This window comes from Arachis hypogaea, unplaced genomic scaffold, assembly GCF_003086295.3.
Source record: "Arachis hypogaea cultivar Tifrunner unplaced genomic scaffold, arahy.Tifrunner.gnm2.J5K5 arahy.Tifrunner.gnm2.scaffold_50, whole genome shotgun sequence".
Lineage (NCBI taxonomy): Eukaryota > Viridiplantae > Streptophyta > Magnoliopsida > Fabales > Fabaceae > Arachis > Arachis hypogaea.
Genome location: NW_027255479.1, coordinates 34,087 through 52,937, shown reverse-complemented (window position 1 = coordinate 52,937; position 18,851 = coordinate 34,087). Strand labels below are relative to the sequence as shown.

Genomic DNA, 18,851 nt, shown 5'->3' with positions numbered 1-18,851 from the left:
TAATTTAGCGTTAAATAAATGCCCTTTTTGGATAAGGGTTTTGAGTTACCTTATGCGCGCATGCTTTTCGTGGTTCCTTTGACTCTTTGATCTTTTCTGGAGAAAACCTTTTCTTTGGGACTTGCCTGCTTTTCTGAATTTCCTTGATTCTCAAGGCAGCCTTTTTCTTAGTTTTCTTTATCTCTTTTTGTTATTCCTAGTACTCAAATTTGTTTTATTGAGTTTTTCGTGACTTAGGCTACTTTTGCGATTCATTTTAATTTTACTCGGTTTCGCATTCCGCCCTGTGAGTCGGACTGCTCCCGAGTTTATCATGATCGACTTCTATAGCCTCTTTACACCGACTTGTACCTCGTCGTTTTATCCTGACGACCATCTAGGTCGGTTCATGGGATTTTTACGTTTTGTCGAGCTTAAATCGGCGCGTTTCGTAGAAAGAAAATAAAAAGGGAATTTTGAAAGAGATATTTAAAATGAAAGAGTTCTTTATTAATTGAGGAGGTACCTTGTTGCTACTAAGGGCTTTTGATAATTTATTTCCCTTAGTCCCTACTATGATGCCTCGTTAAAAACCCTTCTTCAGAAAAAACCCTTTGATTCTGGGAAAAAATCATGAAGCTGGGAAAAGAGTACATCAGGGAGTAGAGTTCGCTTTTAACTGTAGTACCTTTTCATATTACAAGCATGCCATGACCTTGGTAACTCGGTGCCGCCTAAGTCGGTCACCTTATAATAGCCTTTTCCTAAGACCTCCTTGACTTTGTATGGTCCTTTCCAATTAGCAGCGAGCTTTCCCTCCCCAGATTTGTTGACCCCAATGTCGTTTCTGATTAAGACTAAGTCATCTGGGGTGAAACTCCTTCGAATGACTTTTTTGTTGTACCTTGTAGTCATCCTTTGTTTCAATGCTGCTTCTCTTATCTGAGCTTCTTCTCGGACTTCAGGGAGCAAGTCGAGCTCTTCTTTATGTCCCTGTATATTCCTGATCTCGTCGTGGAAAATCACTCTTGGGCTTTGCTCATTGACCTCTATTGGGATCATGGCTTCTACGCCATAGACTAGTCGGAAGGGTGTTTCTCCAGTGGCGGATTGGGGAGTTGTTCTATAAGCCCATAGTACTTGTTGGAGCTCTTCAGCCCAAGCCCCTTTCGCGTCTTGTAACCTTTTCTTCAGCCCTGCCAGAATGACTTTGTTGGCTGCTTCGGCTTGCCCATTGGCTTGTGGGTGTTCCACCGAGGTGAACTGGTGTTTAATTTTCATACTGGCTACCAGGCTTCTAAAGGTGGAGTCGGTGAACTGGGTTCCGTTATCTGTGGTAATGGAATAAGGTATCCCATACCTTGTGATTATATTTTTGTAGAGGAACCTCCGACTTCTTTGTGCTGTGATGGTGGCCAGTGGTTCTGCTTTTATCCACTTTGTGAAGTAATCTATTCCCACTATTAGGTATTTAACTTGTCCTGGCGCCTGGGGAAAAGGACCTAACAAATCCATTCCCCATTTTGCAAAGGGCCATGGAGAAGTGATACTAATGAGCTCTTCTGGGGAGCCACGTGGAAATTTGCATGCATTTGACATGGCTGGCACTTTTTCACAAATTCTGTGGCATCTTTCTGTAAGGTTGGCCAGTAGAATCCTGCTCGGATCACTTTCCTGGCCAATGACCTGGCTCCGAGATGGTTCCCGCAGATTCCGCTATGTACCTCCTCCAACACCTCGGTGGTTTTTAAGGTCGGTACACACTTTAACAATGGTGTTGATATCCCCCTTCTGTAGAGAACATTTTTCACCAAAGTATAATGTTGTGCTTCCCTTCGGATTTTCTGGGCTTCTTTTTCCTCCTTAGGGAGGATGTCGAATTTTAGGTATTCGACTAAGGGGTTCATCCATCCGAGGTTTAATCCGACCACTTCAAAGACTTCTAGCGTGTCTTCCGTTTTTACCACTGAAGGTTCCTGGAGGGTCTCTTGAATCAAGCTTCTGTTATTTCCTCCTGGCTTGGTACTTGCTAGCTTGGATAGGGCGTCTGCTCTGCTGTTTAGATCCCGAGTTATGTGTTTCACCTCGGTTTCGGCAAAGCGCCCCAGGAGCTCCGAGGCTTTCTCCAAGTACCTTTTCATAGTTGGGTCTTTTGCCTGGTATTCCCCACTTATTTGGGAGGTCACCACCTGGGAGTCGCTGTATACCATCACTTTCGTAGCACCGACTTCTTCAGCCAGCTTCAATCCTGCGATCAAGGCTTCGTATTCTGCCTGATTATTTGAAGCTGGGAATTCGAACTTGAGGGAAACTTCTATCTGGGTTCCCCTTTCATCTACCAATATTATGCCTGCGCCGCTTCCTGTTTTATTGGAGGATCCATCCACGTAGAGTTCCCAAGTAGTCGGTTTGTCCTCTTGATCCCCTGCATATTCAGCAATGAAGTCGGCGAGGCACTGGGCTTTAATCGCCGTCCGAATTTCATACTTCAAGTCGAACTCGGAGAGTTCTATTGCCCATTGTACCATTCTTCCTGCAATATCCGTCTTTTGGAGGATTTGCTTCATGGGTTGGTTCGTGCAGACCCTTATTGTGTGAGCCTGAAAGTAAGGTCGTAGCCTTCGAGAGGCTATTACTAAGGAGTAGGCAAACTTTTCTAATTTGTGATACCTTAGCTCAGGGCCCTGTAGAACTTTACTGATGAAGTAGATAGGGTGTTGTCTGACCTCATATTCTCTTATCAAGGCTGCTGAGACAGCCCTGTCTGCCACGGATAGGTATAGGACGAGGTCTTTTCCGGCTATAGGTCGGGTCAAGATAGGAGGTTGGCTCAAAAACTTTTTGAACTCCTGGAACGCCTCCTCGCATTCGGGAGTCCACTCGAACTGGTGCCCCTTTTTCAGTAGGGAGAACAGTGGGAGGGATCTTAATGCTGATCCTGCCAAAAATCTGGAGAGAGCTGCTAGTCGGCCATTCAGCTGTTGGACTTCTCTCAAACAAGTCGGGCTTTTCATCTCTAGGATAGCTCTACACTTGTCGGGATTGGCTTCGATCCCTCTTTGTGTTAGCATAAATCCTAGAAATTTTCCTGCCTCCACTGCGAAGGCGCACTTTGCAGGGTTTAGTCTCATCCCGTGCAACCTTATGGTATCAAAGACTTGTGAGAGGTCGGATAGGAGGTCGACTTCTTCCTTGGTTTTTACCAGCATATCATCGACATATGCTTCCATTAAGCTTCCTAAGTGGGGGGCAAACACCTTGTTCATCAGCCTCTGATATGTGGCCCCTGCATTTTTCAATCCAAATGGCATGACCACGTAGCAATAGTTGGCTCTGGGCGTGATGAATGATGTTTTTTCCTGGTCTGGTTCATACATTGGGATTTGGTTATACCCTGAGTAAGCGTCCATGAATGACAGGTATTGATACCCCGAGCTAGAGTCCACTAGGGCGTCAATACTTGGTAGAGGATAAGGGTCCTTGGGACATGCCTTATTTAAGTCGGTGTAGTCGACGCACATTCTCCATTTACCATTTTGTTTTTTGACCAGCACTACATTGGCTAGCCATGTTGGATATTTGACTTCTCTGATGAAACCGGCTTCTAGGAGCGCCTGCACTTGCTCTTCTACTACTAGGGCTCGCTCTGGGCCGAGCTTGCGTCTTCTTTGTTGTACAGGTCGGGACCCTGAGTAGACCGAGAGCTTGTGAGACATGAGCTCGGGATCTATCCCAGGCATGTCGGAGGCCTTCCAGGCGAAGAGATCGGAGTTATCTCTTAGGAGCTTAGTCAACCCTTGTCTTAGGGTCTCCCCTAGGTTGGCTTCTATGTGAGTGTTTTTCCCTTCCTCTTCGCCGACCTGAATTTCCTCAGTTTTTCCCCCGAGCTGTGGTCGCAGCTCTTCTTTAACCCTTGCTCCCCCGAGTTCTATTGTGTGGACTTCTCTGCCTTTTCCTCTCAGGTTTAGGCTTTCATTGTAGCATTTCCTTGCCAGTTTCTGATCTCCCCTCACCGTTGCTATTCCCGACGAGGTCGGGAACTTCATGCAGAGGTGGGGCGTCGATACCACCGCTCCGAGTCGATTAAGGGTAGCCCTGCCGATTAAAGCATTATAAGCCGACCCCACGTCGATGACTATGAAGTCTATACTCAGAGTTTTTGATTTTTCCCCCTTTCCAAAGGTGGTGTGAAGGGGTAAAAATCCTAGTGGCTTTATCGGCGTGTCACCTAATCCGTACAATGTGTCGGGGTAGGCTCTTAACTCTTTCTCATCTAAACCTAGTTTGTCGAAAGCGGGCTTAAAGAGGATGTCTGCTGAACTTCCTTGGTCTACTAGGGTTCTGTGTAGATGGGCATTTGCCAAGATCATGGTAATTACCACTGGGTCATCGTGCCCAGGGATTACTCCTCGTCCGTCTTCCTTTGTGAATGAAATGGTCGGAAGATCGGAGGACCCCTCTTCGACCTGGTAGACTCTCTTGAGATGTCTTTTTCGAGAGGATTTTGTGAGTCCCCCTCCCGCAAATCCTCCTGAGATCATATGGATATGTCTCTCCGGAGTTTGTGGTGGTGGGTCTCTTCTATCCGTATCTTCTCGTTTTCTTTTTCCATGACCGTCTGACCTTTCTATGAGATATCTGTCAAGCCGACCTTCTCTGGCTAGCTTTTCTATCACATTTTTAAGGTCGTAACAGTCGTTTGTGGGGTGTCCATATATCTTATGGTACTCGCAGTAATCACTGCAGCTCCCCCCTTTTTTATTCTTGATGGGTCTGGGGGGAGGCAGCCTTTCAGTATTGCAAATTTCTCTGTATACATCCACTACAGGAACTTTCAATGGAGTATAAGAGTGATATTTTCTTGGCCTATCAAGGCCGAGTTCTTCCTTCTTCTTCGCTTCCCTCTCCCTTTCTTTCGTTGAGGGAGGGTGCCCGATTCGCAAACTCGGGTCTCTTAGCCTAGCGTTTTCTTCCATATTGATGTACTTTTCAGCTCTTTCCTGTACATCATTTAAAGAGGCGGGGTGTCTTTTTGATATGGACTGTGAGAAGGGACCTTCTCTAAGACCATTGACTAGCCCCATGATGACCGCTTCGGTGGGCAGGTCTTGAATCTCCAAACATGCTTTGTTGAATCTTTCCATATAGGCCCGTAAGGACTCCCCGACCTCCTGTTTTATTCCCAGGAGGCTTGGTGCATGTTTTACTTTGTCCTTCTGGATGGAGAACCTCATCAAGAATTTTCTTGAGAGGTCTTCAAAACTGGTAATTGACCTCGGAGGGAGACTGTCGAACCACTTCATTGCTGCTTTTGACAAGGTTGTCGGGAAAGCTTTGCATCGCGTAGCGTCAGAAGCGTCGGTCAGATACATCCGACTTTTAAAGTTGCTCAAATGATGCTTTGGATCGGTGGTTCCATCGTAGAGGTCCATATCGGGGCTTCTAAAGTTTCTCGGAACTTTTGCCCTCATTATGTCCTCGCTAAACGGATCTTTCTCTCCTAAGGGAGAATCTTCTCTATCGCCGTGGGAATTCCGACCTTTGAGGGAGGATTCTAACTTTAAGAGTTTTCTTTCTAACTCTTTTCGTCGCTCCATCTCCTCTTTTAGGTTCTTTTCAGCTTCCCTTTGTCGTTCCCGCTCCTGTTCTAGCTGCTCGAGGCGGCTATGGATTAGTCCCATAAGCTCACTAGCGAGAGGGGGTCCTTCTTTTTCTGACTCGCGCCCCTCCGAGGAGTTCACCTTCGGATTTTTGATTCCGGAGGTGCCTTCCTTATTTTGATCATTAGCTTCCTGGTGGAGGTTCTGATCTGCTTCGTTGTTTCCAGTGTTCAGATTCTCTTGTTCAGAATCTGTCTCCACATGACCCTCTTCAGGGGATCTATCCGCCATCACTGGTTGATCTCTCGGGTCCCCGGCAACGGCGCCAATGTTACGGTGGGTAACCAGAGATTCGTGGGCCGGATGACGTTGGTTGGCCCAAACGCGCGAAGGAGGTGACTATCGAGCGATCCTGAAACTCGGTGTTCCTCCGTCCGACTTGTGTGTGTGGAAGAATGGGGGGTGGTACCTGCAAAGACACTCCAATGCCTAAGTTAGCAAGAGTGTGAGCAAGTTGAGAATGTATTGGGACTTAGTGATACCTGAGGGATGTCAGGGTATTTATAGTGGTGAACCAATAACCACCGCTGAAGTAGTGCTACCTTTTTAGGTGGATAACCGTTCCCATATCTTAGGGAGGTTAAGATATGGCTCTATGAAGTGGTTAGAGAGTTTCTAGGGGCAGTTACTCATTCGAATGAGTGTTATCTGCCAGCTAACCCTCGTATCCGACTTCTTTAGAGCAGGTCGTGTTCAGTACCGACTTCTGGGGACGAAGGCTGGTACTGGGGGAGGGCCAACCCCTTTGGGTTGGGCTTCTTTGCTTGGATCCTGGGCCCTATTTATTGGGCCAGGGTATGAACAATTCTCTACCCGAATCAAACAATGATTCTCTACCCGAATCAAACAATGATTCTCTTTAGTAATTGGTTCGGATAACAGTTTTGAGGGTGTAGAACCCGAACCAATCCGTAGATCCGACTGTATATTAATTAAATAAAAAAAATAAAAGTTTAAAATATATATATGTCTTTTAATATGTTTAGATTTTATTGTCTTTGGATTTTAATATGTTTAGTTTTTAATGTATTTGGTGTTTAACATGTTTAGATTATTTCTATTAATATTACATGTTTATTGTACTTACAGGATTTTTAAAATAAAAATTTCATTTTTTATTTTTTTTATGAATTTTTATTTCATCGGGTACCCAATTGTTTGAATCGAACTAATATCCATTTTTAATTGGTTTGATTTGGTTCGAGTACGCACAAAAATAAAATACAAATCCGAACCAAACCAAACCAATTACAATTTAATTAGTTCGGTTCTAATTTTACCTTAAACTCAAACCAACCCAACCCGTACTCACCCCCTCACCCCTAAATATGAAAAGATTTTAAAGGTTAAATCGAGATTTTAGTTATTATGGATGTACCTAATCTTGTATAGATGTACCTAATCTTATAAGGATAGGCCATCCGCTAGAAATTATTTATAAAATGTATATTTATCTATAGTAATTGACAGTTCAGCACAATAAAGTAGATACAAGATTTCTGATACTAATTCTCCTTCTCTTTAAAAGTTATTCACTATGTATTTTACTCCCAATAATTTAAAACTAAATTAGATACAAGATTAATAAAATAAGCACACATTGCTCGATAACACAGACAAACAGAAATTTTACAAGACTCATTTGACAAATTTATTGGATTCCACACCTTGCATCTGAAGTCTGCAGGAGAAACTTATTCAAAAGAATCTACAATTAAAACTTCTAGGATTGGGTTCATAAGGTTTGGACATGATTTAAAAAAAAGTACATCATGTAATCTGCAAAATAAAACATCTAAAGTTTTGCATAACCAACTAAAAAATATTACTATTAGATTTGATTCAAAAGATATATTAGATTTAACCAAAAAGAGACAACTTCATTTGCACTTTTCCAATGTTCTTCTCGGTGTGTCAAGCTGCTCACTTGTGTTTGGCTCCTAATTCTCTTTGTTTGGATCCTTCGTGATGCTAACCTTTAGCAACATCAAGTTGTTCAAAACATTCATGGTGAACTTGATCGACTGCAAAATAATATAAACAAAAAAAGCTCAACAGATAAAAGTCAAAGCTTTAGACATGAAAAAGATCTAAACTTTAAAACTGACCACAAGACCGGACTATAGGAAGTAAGACCGTGATTAATGATTCCCTAGGCATTGATAAATTCGAATTCACCATCCACAGACAAAAGTGACCTTTGATTGGAAATTGATGCATAATGCATATTACTCATTACTTTTTCATTAATCACAATGCAAAACTAACATGAATGGCTTGGTGCAAAGCATAGGAGAATAGTTACATACCTTTTTCCTTCTTCTTCTTATTATTGTTATTATCCTTATCGTTAATGTCACTAGGGAGTGGCAAGAGACTCTCTGTATACACAGCATCGGATGCAAAGAGGCCAACCGATAACCAATGATTTTTAAAACATTCCTCTTCTCTGAGATTATACATGTAGAGAAAATTATAACCTCTTCCAATAATATCCCCATTTTCGACTTTGCAAGGAATCTGATAGAGAGTCCAAGATGAGTGCACTTTATATTCTTGCATCACCCATAGGTCAGTGTTACAGCTATCACGATTGTGATAATAAAAGGCTAGGCCCCCTCTTTTAGTATAATCTCTTCCAATAATATCACCATTACTGGAAAAGCACAATGGCTGAAAGACTTTGCAAGGAACCTGATAGAGAGTCCAAGATGAGTGCACTTTATATTCTTTCATCACCCATATGTGAGTGCTACAGCTATTAAAATCGCGATAATACAAGGCTAGACAGCCTCCTAGTAGGGCCAGACCTGAATAACCGCGTGAAAACATTACCAGTTGTTCCGGGGCAGATATTCTTGAGAAAGTCCTTTCCTTCATATCAAAGATAAGAATAGCATCCCTGTAAACTTTAGGAGAGAATTGCACCCAATGAATAGCGTCATTCAAGAACAACCCAAAAGAATTGCGATCAAAACCAAACAAGGGATTGGGGAGTGCAGCATCAAAATCAATCCATGAATTAGTTCTCAAGGAAAAGCAGTCAAAGTGATCATGGTCATCCATATCCTGCCAAGCTACAACAACTAAGTAATCATCCTGTGATGCATCATAACCAAATCCATAGAGATGGAACTTGGAAGGACGGCTAAAGTCCTTGTGCTTACAACGAGAAAGAATATGTGAGTAGGATATTAATTTTCTGGATCCAGTCAGTGGGTTCCATACAACAAGAAGACATGGGTGTCGATCAAAGAGAACGAAGCCTCTGCAGGATCCAATGACTTTAACATCGGAAGATCGTGTCATGTCGAAAGGGGGAGACACCTCTCTTACTTGTAATGCATCATTTCCGTCACTAAATAGTGCGTCTAAGTAAACAGAGTAAGCCATCGGAAGTTTTCCTATGGAGATGCATGCGTTGGTTGATACGGGAGAGTGGTGAAAATGCAATTCCGCAAAGTTAGGATCGGAAATTAGAGAGTGCCAAAGCTTCGAAACGCACTTGAGGCGACCGAGATGTTTAACCCGAACCCTCAGTAAGATTCTCTGAATCAGGTCAAGAGGGAGGATGTCGTGAATGCTTTTGCTCTTGTCATTCTGATTCTTCTTCTCCTCCATGCTCAATTGCTCTTTCTGCTCCTTCTTATCCATGCTTGGAAGAGACTAGAGAGCAGCAGTGACCACTGCCCAGCGACAATAGCAACAGTGCAACACAGAGCAGCAGCGACACCAATTACTCAGTGATGCGACGTAGAAACAGCAGTAAATGAGAGATTGGGAGAGGTGAGTGGAGATGGTGCTGAGGCTGTAAATTGTTAACCTTAAAAGTAAGAAAGATTGAGAGATTAGGGTTAGGAATTTACTATTATGGTTTTCGTATTTTTTTAATGTTAGAGAGAAAAAAAATTAGTGGTCTACCAATTTTTTATATTCTTTTTTTTTTTTTAGTTTTTCTCTTCAATCAAATAAATGAATATTGAAAAATAATCATTTTTTATTTTTTTTATTTTTCCTTTAAATAAACATAACTTAGGTGTATAGATAGTTATCCTAATGTTAAAGTTTAGAAAATACTTTGGGATTGAAATGTTTTTTTTTTATTTTATTGAATTAATTCTAGAGCCCATTATTCACATTATTTACAAAAATTATTATTTATCTAGCAAATTTTTTATGTTTATTCATGTTTAGTAGACTTGAGATGTAGCCTATTGATTATATTGTCTACCTAGCAAAATTTTTTTGTTTATTCATGTTTAGTAGACTTTGGATATAGCTTATTGTAGTTCACAATCTCCATTGTCTACCTAGTAGAATTCGTTTTAGATATTAATCGGTTTTATTAAGTTGATTTTTGACTGAAACACAATATAAGCATCCCCATTTATTGTGTCCGCTTTGATTATTAACAATGATCATAATGCTAGAACTAAGAAGTTTGAAATGTCACGAGGGTTATGCAGTCTATATAGTATTATGGTGTGTGTTGTTTCAAGGCTTGGCACAAGTAACTCGATTATGTCGTTTGGGTGGGTAAAGGTGGCTTCTCATGAGTTCAACAACAATGTGACCTTTCTTTGTAGTTCAAACCAAAACAATAAGTTTTGCTTCACAGCATGCAGGACTGATTTGTGTTCTTACTACATAATGAAAAGGACACGATAGAAATCACGAGGCTTCTGTCCAGATTAATACCCCTTTATGTACCAAAAGAAAAAAAAAATAAAGAAATCATGAGGCTGTGAAAGCAGGGTTCGTTATGTAACTCTATTGTCAAGTACATGTAACTCTATTGTCAAGTACAATGAACTGGGATCGTTGAATTTTGTTTAAACTGTTTTAAAACCGCATAACATTAAGTTAAAGCTGATGTCTCTAATTTCATTGGGATGTATCTAATATTACAAGGATACACATCAGCTAAAAGGTAAAAACTATTTACGGGGCACTTGTGCATGCTGCTAAACCTAATCATTAACTGAAAGTAGTCATCAATGAGAAAAGTATATTTATATAAAAGTAATCTAAGTGCATGTTGTTCTCCCCAAACGCTATTCTCTATGTATTAAAATTAGATACAAGATTAATAAAATAAGCACGCATTGCTCAATAAAACAAAGACAAATTCATTGGACTCCACAAACCTTCCTTCTTAAGTCTGCAGAATAAAAGTAATATCCCAAAAGAATCTACATTTAAAAATTTTTGGATTGAGTTCATAAAATTTTGACATGATAAAAATTGAAGTTTAATTAACATAAGACATCAAAAAGAATAAATGAAGAAAAAAAGTACTTCATCTTTATAGCAAAACAGAGACAGAGAGTATAAGCAAAACTATTATAGGAGCGTTTCCAGTAAGCCCGTCTGCCACCAATGCCGTTGATTACTGGTTTGACATACAAGTTGCATCAAGTTTGTATACTCTAAATAAAACAATTCTCATATATTTTGTTTCTGGGTTTGCCGTCATTTGCTAGTGGATTTCTAAAAACAACCAGGCTAAAGGTAAGATTAACAGAAAAGTATATTATGTAATCAGCAAAATAAAAATTTGAAGTTTTGCATAACCAACTAAGAAATATTACTACTAGATTTCATGCATAACAAAATAAAATGATTATTTATCTATGGTAATTGACTACACTTTTTATTTTTAATATTGGTTTAACAATAGTAAATACACAATATTGAATCCCTGGTTGCGCACTCTTAGCACCATGTAATTCAATAATAAAAACTGAAGTGAATATCAATGAAAGAATACTGTAGTGTGTCGAGAATACATACGAGTTGATAATTTTTCAAAGTGTTCACATGTCAAATCTCATTGAAATGTGATATTCTGATTTAGACAATACACCAAGTATTGCATTATTTCTACCAACCACAGCATAGAACAAAAGACAATTAATTATGCTTCCCTTTATAATCATCTAAACAGAGGGGTTAGTGCTGAGAAAACAAAAACCAACAACTTAACGATAGATCAATAAAAGATAATGCAGCAAAAGGAAAAGAAATGTACATAGATAAAACATTTAAAAAGCAAAAGGAAAATTTTCAACATATATAGCAACAGGAGATGAAGAATAAAACAGATCATCCAAGAATGTTACTATCAGACTAAACCAAAAGATACATTGGCGCTGTTGAAACCCCATCTTCCTCATAACTGGAATACTTTTGAATTGGAAATATTGTTCAATATGATTAGAAAGATAGAAACTCAGAACAGTGAATATGCACTATCATTTTCTAAGTGTTTTTTTTCTTCTAAACCTAAATAATGAATTTAAAAAGCGTTAAATTTTTTTGTGAAAAATCAAAATGAGGAATTTTGTAAGCAAGTGATATTTACAAAATATAAAAATTGAAACTTTCATCAATTTTAATAATTAATAACAGTATAATGTTGTTTGGATTGGATTAAATGAATTTAAAAATCAAATTTAAAATTAATTCAATTCAATTAATACCTTTTTTTGGTTAAAAATTAGGTTTGAATCCACTTTAAAATTATGCGAATCCGGGCACTTGAATTGGTTTAGTGGATTTGGTTCAAGATTGAATTTAATTTAAACATTCGTCATATCTCATGTATATGAAACAGTATCTTCATCAAACGATGAATGATTATTACAGTAACAATAACAACACACAAAATTCAAACTTTAAAGCCAAATAGAATAAAACTAAAGTTTCTTGAAGCTTTCAACTCAATTGCCAACCCTACGATCTATCTAAAATAGAACAACATGCATGCATGCTTAAGTTGGATTGCTCCCTTATTCACGTTCCTTGTTTGAGCTCTTTGTGATTCCAACCATCCTTGATGTCTTCTGAGAATAATTATTCATAAATAATATTCAAAACTCACGTACATTAATTATTAAGCAATTAAATTAACATGAATATATAATAAGGTGCAAATAAAGCTCATTAATGATTACATACCATTTTTCCGTTTCTTCTTGTCACAGCTGGGGAGTGTGGCGAGACTCGGTGTATACACAGTACTAGTGTACTCTAAAGGTAAGAAACCATAGTCCAAGTATTTAAAACACTGAAGCCTCTCTCCTTCAAGATTATACTTGGCAAAATTGTTATTGGCACGATCTAACACAATAAAATCACTGTAATTAGATAAGAATAAAGAATGAACGCAGTGGTGAGGAATCTCGTAGAGAAGAGTCCAAGATGATGGCACTTTATATTCCTTCAACACCCATATCTGAGTTCTTTTATCATCACCGTAGTTGAAGACATTCAAAGCTAAGAACCCTCCTAATATCACGAGTTCGGAGGACCACCACCTTAGTCTTTGTTCAGGTAAAGGTATCTTTGAGAATCTCCTTTTCGTCACATCAAAAATTAGAATATCTTGATTGTTACGTCGATAAGACAACCAATGTATAGCTCCGTTAAAGAACAACCCCTCATGTTTAAACTCCTGGGTTATCAAAGGTGTGCGGGGTGCAACATCAATCTTGGTCCATGAATTAGTCCTCAATGAAAAACAATGAGGCTGGTTTCTCTTGAAGGCTATAACTATTAAGTAATCATCATTTGATGCATCATAACCAATGCCTTGAAGAAAAGAATTATTGGTATAACCCATAATGTGTGCATTTAGATTATACCAATAATTCTTTTCTCCAATAACATTATAGTAAGATATATTTTTGTGGGATTGGGTCACTGGATTCCATAGAATAATATAATATGGTTCATAGTGGTGTAACAATACAAATCCTCTGCATGATCCAAGAACAAGTAAATTAGAAAGTGTGTTTTTCTTCCGTCGGAAAGGGAGAGAGAATTTTTCTATTGAGGTGCCAAGGGTGGCACCACCAAGAAAGAGTGCGTGTAGGTCAACGGAGCCAACCGGTTGATCCTTCTGGGTGAAGAAGTATGAAGGGGCAGTGAATGCTGAAGTGTGGTGAATATGTAATTCCACAAAGGTTGGATCGGAAATGAGAGAGAGCCATAGCTTAGAAACGAACCTGAGAGGCAAGAGATGCTTGGCTGGTACCCTTAGTAAGATTGCTTGGAGCAACTCCGGAGGGAGAAGCTCGTTGATGCTCTTCTGGTTGTTATCCATAGAAGCAAGCTCTGTTTTGTTCTGCTTGGTTCTGATGTAATTGATGAAGGCTTGGTTTGGTAAAGCTTGTTCAAGAGGTGTTTGTGTTTTTTAAAAGCTCAAACTCCTTATTTTGTGTTTGGTAAATAAGAAAGATTATGTGTTTGTACTTGCAGTTTTTAAAAGATTAGGATACATTTAAGATAAAATTTTTCAAAGTTGACTTGTGCTTTTTAAAATTTAAAAGTTTATGTTAACTAATTTTCAAATTTAATACTTGTATTTATGTCTATTATAATATTTTTAAATTTTAAAAATTATTTTTTTAAAAATAATTGTTGCTTGTATTTATTGAAAACAATTTTTAATTTAATTTTACTAAATATAAATGTTACAATTTTTAATAAGTAAAAATTTTATTAAACTAAGTCGAAGAGTGTCTTGGGAATTAAGGGCGGTTGGTTAAAGATTCTATCCTTTTTGAATTCTTGTTAGTTAGTTCGTTCTATCTTTGAGCCCAGGATTCCTCTTGCCTTTTTAAAAACTGTTGTGAAATCGAACAATTCACTGACATCCTTGGTTGCTAGTTTGCTACAGTAAGATATTAGGTTAAAGCTTATGACTCTAATTTAATTGGATGTACCGCACGTAGAGAAAATAAAAAATTTAACGGGAAATCAAAAAAGTTAATTAAGTATGTAATGCGTAAAATTTTAATAAAATTGAAATCGTAAAATTGTCATACTTAATAAAAATTTTGTAAAATTAATTAACTCATTTAAAATTGTAATATTTGGTAGGGGTGAGTTCGGATTGCGGGTCCTCGATTACCCGTTTGAATTCGAGTGAAACCAATTAATCGGTTTAGTTTGGTTCAGATACACAAAAAAAAAGCAAATGTGAACCAAATCGAACAAATTGAATTGCAATTGGTTCGATTCTAATTTCACCTTAAACCCAAACCAACTCGACCCGTGCTCACTCCTAAATATCGAAAGATTTTAAGAGTTAAATCAAGATTCTAGCTACTATACATATACCTAATCTTATATGGATGTACCTAATCTTATAAGGATAGACCATCCACTAGAAATTATTTATAAAATGTATATTTATCCATAGTAATTCGCAGTTCAGCACAATAAAGTAGATACAAGATTACTGGTACTAATTCTCCGTCTCTTTAAAAGCTATTCACTATGTATTTTACTCCCAATAATTTAAAACTAAATTAGATACAAGATTAATAAAATAAGCAACACATTGCTCGATAACACAGACAAACAAGATCATTGTGTCCGCTTTGATTATTAACAATGATCATAATGCTAGAACTAAGAAGTTTGAAATGTCACGAGGGTTATGCAGTCTATATAGTATTATGGTGTGTGTTGTTTCAAGGCTTGGCACAAGTAACTCGATTATGTCGTTTGGGTGGGTAAAGGTGGCTTCTCATGAGTTCAACAACAATGTGACCTTTCTTTGTAGTTCAAACCAAAACAATAAGTTTTGCTTCACAGCATGCAGGACTGATTTGTGTTCTTACTACATAATGAAAAGGACACGATAGAAATCACGAGGCTTCTGTCCAGATTAATACCCCTTTATGTACCAAAAGAAAAAAAAAATAAAGAAATCATGAGGCTGTGAAAGCAGGGTTCGTTATGTAACTCTATTGTCAAGTACATGTAACTCTATTGTCAAGTACAATGAACTGGGATCGTTGAATTTTGTTTAAACTGTGAAACCGCATAACATTAAGTTAAAGCTGATGTCTCTAATTTCATTGGGATGTACCTAATATTATAAGGATACACATTTTACCTTAAGGTAAAAACTATTTAGGGGGCACTTGTGCATGCTGCTAAACCTAATCATTAACTGAAAGTAGTCATCAATGAGAAAAGTATATTTATATAAAAGTAATCTAAGTGCATGTTGTTCTCCCCAAACGCTATTCTCTATGTATTAAAATTAGATACAAGATTAATAAAATAAGCACACATTGCTCAATAAAACAAAGACAAATTCATTGGACTTCACAAACCTTCCTTTTTAAGTCTGCAGAATAAAAGTAATATCCCAAAAAGAATCTACATTTAAAATTTTTTGGATTGAGTTAACAAAATTTTGACATGATAAAAATTGAAGTTTAATTAACATAAGACATCAAAAAGAATAAATAAAGAAAAAAGTACTTAATCTTTATAGCAAAAGAGAGAGAGAGTGTAAGCGAAACTATTATAGGAGCGTTCAAGTAAGCCCCTCTGCCACCAATGCCGTTGATTACTGGTTTGACATACAAGTTGCATCAAGTTTGTATACTCTAAATAAAACAATTCTCATATACTTTATTTCTGGGTTTGCCGTCATTTGCTAGTGGACTTCTAAAAACAACCAGGCTAAAGGTAAGATTAACAGAAAAGTATATTATGTAATCAGCAAAATAAAAATTTGAAGTTTTGCATAACCAACTAAGAAATATTACTACTAGATTTCATGCAAAAGATATATTGGATTTTAAAAGGAGACTAAACTTCATTCACACTTTTCAAATGTTCTTCTCTCCATGTGTCGAGCTATTCACTTGTATGTTAGCTCCTAATTCTCTTTCTTTGTTTGAATCCTTTGTGATGCTAACTTTTAGCGACATCAAGTTGTTCAAAACATTCTTGGTAAACTTGATGGCCTGCAAAAAAGCTCAACTGGTAAGAGTCAAAGCTTTAGACATGAAAACGATCTAAACTTGGAAACCTATCCACAAGACCGGTCTATAGGAAGCAAGACAGTGATTAATGATTTCCTAAGCATTGATAAATTCAAATTTCATCATCCATAGACAAAAGTCACAGTTGATTGGAACTTGATGCATAACGCATATTACTCATTACTTGTTCATTCATCAGAATGCAATAACTAACAGGAATAGCTTGGGACAAAGCATAGGAGAATAGTTACATACCGTTTTCCTTCCTCTTCTACTTCTTGTTATCCTTATCCTTAATGTCACTAGGGAGTGGCAAGAGACTCTCTGTATACATAGCATCGGTTGCACTGATGTTATGCACAGAACAACGATATTTAACACGTGGGAGCAGCTCTCCCACATTATATATGAGATACTTTCTCTTTTGTACTTTATCCGAAAAAAATTGTTCTCCAATAATATCACCATTATTGGATAAGCACAGAGGCCGAAAGTAAAGGCAAGGAATCTGATATAGTCCAAGATGAGTGCACTTTATATTCTTTCATCACCCATATGTGAGTGTTATAGCTAACATCATTGGGATAATACAAGGCTAGGCAGCCTCCCAGTAGGGCGAGACTTGGATGAGAGAATGGCAGTTGTTCCGGCGCATATATGGTTGAAAAAGCCCTTTCCTTCATATCAAATATAAAGATAGCATCACTGTAAGCTTTAACAGGGAAAACCAGCCAATGAATAGCACCATTCAAGAACAACCCACAAGGCGGGTGAGCAGAAACACGCAAGGGTTTGGGGAGTGCAGCATCAAGATAAATCCAGGAATTGGTTCTCAAGGACAAGCAATCGAAGTGATCTTGCCTTTTCCACCCTCTCCAAGCTACAACAACTAAGTAATCATCCCGGGATGCATCATAACCAAATCCATACAGATGGGGATTGTAGGGAATCCTATTGTACTTACTACGAGAATCAATATCAGAGTAAGATATTCTTCTGCTGGATCCAGTCAGTGGGTTCCATACCACTAAAACTTTAGGGTATCGATGTAAGAGAACAAAGCCTCTGCAGGATCCCAGGACCTCAAAATGAGAAGGTGGTTTCGTCTTGTAAGGGAGACACACCTCTTTTACGTGTGATGATGCATCATTGTCGTCACTAAATAGTGCGTCTAAGTAAACGAAGCATGCCACACTGCCTTTTGGTATGAAGATGAGTGCGTTGGAGGAAGCCGGAGAGTGGTGAAAATGCAGTTCCGCAAACTGTGGATCGGAAATGAGAGAGTACCAGAGCTTCCAAACGCACCTGAGGGGAGCGAGATGTTTGGCCGGCACTCTCAGTAAGATTCTGTGAATCAACTCAACAGGGAGGATGTCGTGAATGCTCTTCTGCTTCTGCTGCTGCTTCATCTTCTCCCCTATAATCGATTGCCCTTTTGCTTTGTTCCCTGTGTACTTCAGCCTCTTCTTCTTATTTGGATTGAACGTTGTGCTTTTCTTAGGGTCAGTTTTGGATTGGCTATTCCAAAAGAAAATACTTATTTGTTTAGAAAAAGTTATCGGACTTTGTGCATGTTTGGGCGCCATTATTTTGTTAAAAAAAGATCTTTTTTCAATGAAAAAAGATCTTTTTTTATTTTTTAACGTGTTTGGCAAATTTCTAGTAGTAAAAGTAAAAGCACTAGTAAAATAAAAAAAGGATCTTTTTTGAGAAGCTGTAATTTACATCTTTTTTTAAAAGATCTTTTTTCCTAAAAAAAAAGATGTTTTTCATGTAATAAATAAACAAAAAAGTACTTTTATATTGTTATACCCAAACATAATTGATTGATAAAAAGACCTTTTTACATGAGATATCCAAACATAAAATTACTTTTACTTCTCTATAAGATCTTTTAAAAAAAGATAACTCGAAAAAAGATCTTTTCTTAGAAGCTCACCCAAACAAGCCCTTTGATAGTTAGACCATCGCTTTTGCGAAAGCAGTGAATAATGGGTTCTAAAATTGGTCCAATAAAATAAAAATACATTACATTTTTATTAGAATAATTATCTAATATATCTATTATTTATATTATTTAGTATTTTTATTGTCTACCTGTACTTTTTTTTATTTATTTCATCAAGTTAAAGAGTCTATAACTATATATCCAAATAGGTATGTAAATAATTTTGCATTGAATATTTTTATCTTTAAACTTTTTTTATTATATCAAAATCTTTAAATTTGATAAAAATAAAATATATAAATTTTTTGTTATATTTTTAAGAATTTATTTATTCAAATAAAAATAATAAATTTAACTAAAGTAAAAATTTATATTTTATTTTTGTAAAATTAAAAAATTTTAATGTAATAAAAAAATTTTAAGACATAAAATTTTAATTTTGACCCGATGATTAAAATAAAACAAAATAAA

At 37.6% G+C, this 18,851-nt stretch overlaps 3 protein-coding genes across 3 annotated transcripts; all 3 read right to left on the bottom strand.

Moving 5' to 3' along the window:
• Window positions 1-7,266: 7,266 nt before the first annotated feature.
• Window positions 7,267-10,366, bottom strand: LOC114927198 (F-box protein CPR1). Its single transcript, XM_029296828.2, has 2 exons — window positions 7,949-10,366; window positions 7,267-7,663 (listed from the first exon to the last, which is right to left on the bottom strand). Exons 1-2 carry the CDS (start codon window positions 9,291-9,293, stop codon window positions 7,611-7,613), a joined length of 1,398 nt encoding a protein of 465 aa, XP_029152661.1. The 5' UTR covers window positions 9,294-10,366; the 3' UTR covers window positions 7,267-7,610.
• Window positions 10,367-12,591: 2,225 nt separating this feature from the next.
• On the bottom strand, window positions 12,592-13,263 carry LOC114927196 (F-box protein CPR1-like). The gene has a single exon (XM_029296819.1). It carries the CDS (start codon window positions 13,261-13,263, stop codon window positions 12,592-12,594), a length of 672 nt encoding a protein of 223 aa, XP_029152652.1.
• Window positions 13,264-16,058: 2,795 nt separating this feature from the next.
• LOC112798023 (F-box protein CPR1-like) lies at window positions 16,059-18,018 on the bottom strand. The gene is made up of 2 exons (XM_025841173.3): window positions 16,688-18,018; window positions 16,059-16,414 (listed from the first exon to the last, which is right to left on the bottom strand). Exon 1 carries the CDS (start codon window positions 18,016-18,018, stop codon window positions 16,900-16,902), a length of 1,119 nt encoding a protein of 372 aa, XP_025696958.2. The 3' UTR covers window positions 16,059-16,414; window positions 16,688-16,899.
• Between the last annotated feature and the right edge of the window lie 833 nt (window positions 18,019-18,851).

Excerpts from the sequence above, each read along its gene's own strand:
- LOC112798023 (XM_025841173.3), bottom strand. The coding sequence starts at position 18,018 with ATGGCGCCCAAACATGCACAAAGTCCGATAACTTTTTCTAAACAAATA.
- LOC114927196 (XM_029296819.1), bottom strand. The coding sequence starts at position 13,263 with ATGGGTTATACCAATAATTCTTTTCTTCAAGGCATTGGTTATGATGCA.
- LOC114927198 (XM_029296828.2), bottom strand. The coding sequence starts at position 9,293 with ATGGATAAGAAGGAGCAGAAAGAGCAATTGAGCATGGAGGAGAAGAAG. Across the intron at positions 7,664-7,948 it reads TAAGAAGAAGAAGGAAAAAG|TCGATCAAGTTCACCATGAA; the intron begins GTATGTAACTAT and ends ATTATTTTGCAG.